Source organism: Histoplasma capsulatum, genomic scaffold (assembly GCF_000149585.1).
Source record: "Histoplasma capsulatum NAm1 scaffold_6 genomic scaffold, whole genome shotgun sequence".
Classification (NCBI taxonomy): domain Eukaryota; kingdom Fungi; phylum Ascomycota; class Eurotiomycetes; order Onygenales; family Ajellomycetaceae; genus Histoplasma; species Histoplasma mississippiense.
The window spans coordinates 1,718,002-1,723,743 of record NW_001813977.1 but is presented as its reverse complement, the minus strand read 5'-3'; the positions used below and the strand labels follow the sequence as shown (position 1 = coordinate 1,723,743).

The window sequence follows — 5,742 nt, the reverse complement described above, 5'->3', positions numbered from 1 at the left end:
CCCCAGGGGGGCTCACGTCTTTTCCACCTCTGCACCCACCTCCAGAGTTGCTCGCGCTTCAGCCAGTGATTATATGAGGCTTGGTCCAGGTTGGCTCGTTGTTCCGGTGTCATCTCTGCTGTAGCTCTCTCCTTAGCACCCTGAATCCATTGCTGTTCCCAGTCCACTGGCAGGGCTGCCGGGTGAACCACAGCTCCCATGTGTCTCTGTGCCCCCCTTGTCACCCCCCGGTGCCGAAGCCTGGTCCTTATGGCTGCACACGCATTCTCAATTTGTTGCGCCATTCCTGAGGCCTTCATCCTGTTGACCGCCTTTGCCACTAGCCCATCCAGGTGGATGTCTAAGGGTACTGTGTGGGTTTCCGCTTCCAGTGTGCTTGTTGGGGTTCTTTTGTATGCCCCTGCCACTATTCTGAGGCAGGAGTTCTGCACTGTGGTCAGCTTGAGGGCCAGTCCTGACTTAGCTGGACCCGTGCCCCCCTGCCCCTGTGGCTGGTGCCATGCTATTGCTCCATAGGTCAGGGCCGGCCTGATGACCATGTTATACACCATTCTCGCTTGTCGTAGTGGGAGCCCCCATGTGGATTGGGTGGTTTGGGACAGTGCTCTGACTTGAGTCTTCATCTTGCCTGCCACCGCGTCCAGTTGGCCCTTCCATCTCAGCCTAGAGTCTAACCATACACCCAATACCCTCATCACCTGTTTCGGTTGTATAGTTTGTCCTGGCAGTCTCAGCTCAGCCTGTAGGTTGAATTGGTTGCGCGCCCGTGTGAAGTGCATTAGCTCATACTTCTGGAGGGCAAAGACCGCCCCGTGCCGTGCTGCCCACTCCTCGCATGCCCGATGCATGCGCAGGAGCTCCCTGCAGTTGTCCTCAGTGGACTGGCCATAGGCCATCACGTTGACATCGTCTACAAAGGCTATGCACACCACCGGGCGCCCCGGTCTTGAGCAGATGCGCACCAGTTCCTCATTGTAGAATAGGAATAGTATAGGTGATAGGGGTGACCCCTGCGGGATGCCTGCTGGGATGTCAAAGGTGTCTGATTCCTGGCCCTCAAAGGCAATTGTGGATTTCCTGTTGGTCATGAAGGACGCAACCCATCCCACCAGGTCCCTGGGGATGCCCAGTCGCCGGAGGATGTGAACCATTCGCTCCCGCAGCACCTTGTCATAGGCCCCTGTCATGTCTAGGGAGAGTACCGATGCCACCTGTCCTGGGTGCTGCCACACTGTCCTTATCTGGGCTAGAAGTTGTGCTATGGCTGTTTCGTGGACCTGCCCCTTCTTGCCCCCATTTGCTGTGAGGGTAGCAGGTTGTGGTCCTCCGCGATCTTCCGCAGGCGTTTTGCAGTTGCTGCCTCCACAATCTTCCCTATTGTGTCCAGCAAGGCAATGGGTCTCCACGCTCCTGCAGTCTGGTAGTCAGCCTTCCCTGGCTTGCGCAAGGCCACTGTCTTGGCTTCCTTAAACGTGTCTGGGTAAGTCTCCCAATGCCAGCATGCATTGGTGAGAGCTGTTATGGCCTCCACAAATGTTCTGCCCAGCATCTTAAGGAACTCGTTGGTGATCCCACTCCTCCCTGGTGCCTTCCTGTTTGGCAGTCTCTGGATCAGGCTTTCCATGTCCTCCACACTGATGGTGTCATTTGACGCTTCCCTTTCAGCTTGCAGCAGCTCCATATTGGTGTCACTTAAGTCGGCGGGCTCTGGCTGTGGGAAGAACCGTTGTCGTAATGCCTCAGCCTTCCCCTCAAAAGAGGTTTCTACCGTCGCGTCAGCCCCTTCCCCTGTTCTCAGGGGGGGGACAGTAGGTGCCTGTGGGGGCAGATGGCTTCTTTCCTTGCCCCATTTTGCCAGTCCCCACATCAATCTGGGGTCATCACGGGTCCTGTCAACCAGATCTCTGAAGTTTGCTGTCTTAGCCAAGTGGATTTCTCTGTTGCGCTTGCAGCGTGCCCTGAGCCGCTCCATTTCTGGGAGCTGGGACCTCCTAGCCTGCTTGTACTCCTCCACTGCCTTGGCCACCCTCGGTGACCACCATGTCTTGGATTTTAACCCAGCCTTACTTACGGTGGCGTGTTTGTCCGCTAATGTCCCTACAAATCCTACCAGGTAGTCTGCATACTCCTTGACTGCTTGCCTGGAGTCCAGGCTTTGTGGCACATATAGCTTTTGGCAGTCCCTTGCTACCTCCTCAGGCTCCGCATTCTTCCAGTTTCGTCTCTCAGCCTCCTTTGGGATGGGTGTGAGTTCCAGTGTTGTTTCTATGGGCTTATGGTCAGATCCTTTGCATGCCTCCTCCGCTATTGCACACCTCCTGAGCTTGTCGTGCAGGAGTGGTGATAGAAAGGTGAGGTCTATAGTCGTCCCTGGGCTGCCTCTGTCCTGCCATGTGGTAGCCCCGCCAGGTGTGGCAAGCTGGAGACCCAGCCTATCCACCTGTGCTATTAGCTGCCATGCCATGCGGAAGTTTCTCTCCACTCTCACCCCTCCCCACCTCTCATGGTGGACATTAAGATCTCCTAATATGACCAGCTCTGCATCTGTGCCCATTCCGGCTACCTCCTGCAGCTGGCCTATGGGGGATTCCTCCGGTTCACTGCTGTAGCCCCCTGGAGGAGGTGCATACACATTGACTATTTGCACCTTACCCAGGTCGGTGGTGATTGTCAGCACTGCAATGTATTCTGAGTGGTAGTGGCACTCCCATGTGTGTTCCACGAGCCTTTTGTTGACCAGAAAGCATACTCTTGGGTGTGTTTCCGGGTGATATGCTGGCCAGAAGCCGCAGCTTCTGGGGCAGTGTGTTGCTAGCATGTGGGGATTCCGGCTGGGCTCTTGTACTGCAATTACGTCGTATTTGTCTTCTGTTGCAGGGTCTGCCAATAACGCACCCATAACTCTCGCAGAGTTGTGCACGTTATATTGTAGGAGGTTTAGTGTGTCCCTCATTGTTGCGTGGGGGCTGGGGTCTGCGTGTAGTCCATTAGGTCCTCCTGTAGCTGAGACCCAGGTTGTGAGCTCTGTGGTGCTATAAAGGCACTTAGAGCTCCTCTCTGGGCTTCGCCTGCTTGCAGAATCCCCTTGGGTCGGCCTGGTCCTCTTCTTTGGCCCTCTGGTTCCCCAGTGGGTAACCTTTTATTTCCTCTGGTTTGCACCACCTGCCACCCATCTTGTGCTTTTGGCTCCATAAACTTACGGGGTCTTTCCATGTATGCTGTACGGGCCCTGCTTGATGCCCTCTCCCTCTCAGGGCACTTAGAGACCCAGGCTGGGTGTGTTCCCCTACAATTTGCGCCCTCGGTTGTTCCCCAGCTTTTCGTGCTGGGCATTCCTTGTCGTCATGTTCTTTTGCCGCGCAGAACCCGCACCTTTTGGCCTGCCTGCAGAATCTGGCCGTATGCCCATACTCATGGCAGTTAAAGCACCGGGTGACCTGCGCTTCCCGGTGGAAGATTTCAACGTCACAAAATATGCTGTCTATTATCAATCCATTGTCTACTAGTAGGTTGGCTTGCTGAGGCGAGGTGACGCTGAGTACAAGAGACCCAACCTTTGCCTGCAAGCTGGCATTCCGTCGTAGAGACAGTCTCTCAATTTGTACCCCTCTTCGGAGTCCTTCATTCTGTGCGTAAATTGCCTTGATGGCTTGCTGTTCCTCCTTCCAGTTGGTGTTGCCCATTGGGACTCCCTTAACCATGACTGGGTACAGGGTGTGCTTTGCCTTCGCCTTTTGTCCCAAGACTTCCAGCCATGTGCTGCTCTTAGTCAAGGCCTCCCTGGTCTCCCTCGCGTCGGTTGTCAGGATGATGTCTCCACTGGGGAGACATCTTGCTGCAAGCACCTTTCCCTTTGTCACATCCACAATTCTGGCGTTGACGGCTGCCACAATCGCTGGGGGGGTGGCCTCCTCAGCTGGGAGGGCTTCGCAGTCCCGGCGTAGGACAGTAATCTCGCGGAGGGTTCGGTTAGGCACTGGTTTTTCTGGAATTCCCTGTCCTGCGACCTTGGCCCATGATGACAGTTTGGCTTCTTTCACTCCTTCGGGTTGGCGTTGTACACGTGTCGCCACGGTCGCGTCTTCCACCTTGGCCAGCATCACCTCCCCCAGTTTGACCTTCAACTCCCTCACCAACCTGGCTGCCTCCTCCACTACCTCCTTCCCTTTGCCGTTGATGGCAGGATCTTCGCTCCCATTGCAAAGAACATTGCTCAACTGTGTCAATATTGCTCCACATGTGGTGGGCTGCTGCCTCTTGTCAGAGTTTTCTTCTCGCGGGCGTCCGTCAGCGCGTCCCACGATTTCCTCCATCACAACCATGGCACCAGCACCACCTCAACTGGGGATTGCTGGGTGTCGTGAGATTCCCTGCGATCAGGGCTATCGTTCGCTATCGTTTTCAGTGTATTTATATAAAAGTAAAGACCTTTTTCCTTTTAAAATTTCAATATTTCCAAATCCCGTGATTCTGTTTCATATATTATTATATAAAATTCTAAATGAATAAATAATAAATAAGAATTTTTAAATAAAATTTTATATTCTATTAAAAATATTTAAAATCTATAAAATATTTAATTTTAATATGGAAATAATCAATATTTATAAATATATTTATAAATATATACTGTGTATTTTATTTTAAAATAGTATTTTAAAAAGTTTAATAAATTAATAATTCTATATTTTTTTCTTATAAAAATATAATATAATATAATATATATCTATAAATTATTGTTCTCTTTTTTAGAATAGTTTTGAATGAATATTCATTGAGATATTAGCATTTGAAGTTGATTGTAATTGATTTACAAAGGCGAGCGTTGGGTGGAAACGAGCGTTAGATGGTTGATTACGTTAGTTACCACTAGCGTCAGTAGATCGTAGAGTGGCAAATCAATTGGCAACAATTAATTCAAATAATCTAGTTTTTCAATTGATTGTGAGTTGATCAACTATTACTTTAAAATTTGCTCGATATTTATTCTATTAATTTTGAAAAATTCAACAAAATTACATTATCACTGGTGCATTTAAGGAGGCTTGATTCCTGGTAGGATTTTACATTTAGCCACGCTGATCTAGATGTCCCTGGGAATGTACGAACGCTTATATTTGGGCAATATTTTTACATTTATCATAGAATATCTTATTCGTATATACTAACTAGCGCCTTTTATATTTATAGAATTCATCTTAAGATTCTATTTCTATTATATACAAAATAGATAATATTTTCATAATCTTCTCTCATAAAACTCAACTGTATTCTGATATCTCGCCTATTGCAAGTGTGGTATTTTTTTAGTGATAAATTAAGAACTTCATTAAGAATCCGGATCCGACTAACAATTACTATTCTCCTATAACTATTCAATTGCACCTGTATTAGTAATATAGCATCTACACCTAATATTGCGTTAAATACACCATATTTATCCAAAATCCCATCCCCAAGTACGTTGTGTTTCAGATAAGCCCGATCAAAGAATATATGAATTTGAGAGTAATATATGGTGAGGTGCACCTAGAGGCATGAGCGATTCTAGAATCGTCGTCTTCCTTTGAACACCCGCTGCTTTTTATTCTGATAGGGTATTAGACAGACAGGGGAAAGGTCACAGGTAGCTGGAGGAGCAACAAATGAAGAGTTGAAAAAGAACATGCGAAAGAGATAATCCCCCATGTAACACCCTTGAAATTCTTCCTCAATGCTCATTGAAAATTAATATCGCAGAGG

The 5,742-nt window shown here is 49.0% G+C and overlaps 2 protein-coding genes across 2 annotated transcripts; both read right to left on the bottom strand.

Annotated features, from left to right (window-relative positions):
* Positions 1-267: 267 nt before the first annotated feature.
* On the bottom strand, positions 268-896 carry HCAG_06836 (predicted protein; the record flags this gene model as incomplete). The annotated part of the gene is made up of 2 exons (XM_001539181.1): positions 268-406; positions 676-896. The coding sequence occupies 2 exons, from the start codon at positions 894-896 to the stop codon at positions 268-270; spliced, it is 360 nt and encodes a 119-aa protein (XP_001539231.1).
* Positions 897-1,258: 362 nt separating this feature from the next.
* HCAG_06835 (predicted protein) lies at positions 1,259-4,322 on the bottom strand (the record flags this gene model as incomplete). Its single annotated transcript, XM_001539180.1, has 4 exons — positions 1,259-2,637; positions 2,750-2,903; positions 3,201-3,384; positions 3,412-4,322. The coding sequence occupies 4 exons, from the start codon at positions 4,320-4,322 to the stop codon at positions 1,259-1,261; spliced, it is 2,628 nt and encodes an 875-aa protein (XP_001539230.1).
* Positions 4,323-5,742: the final 1,420 nt, after the last annotated feature.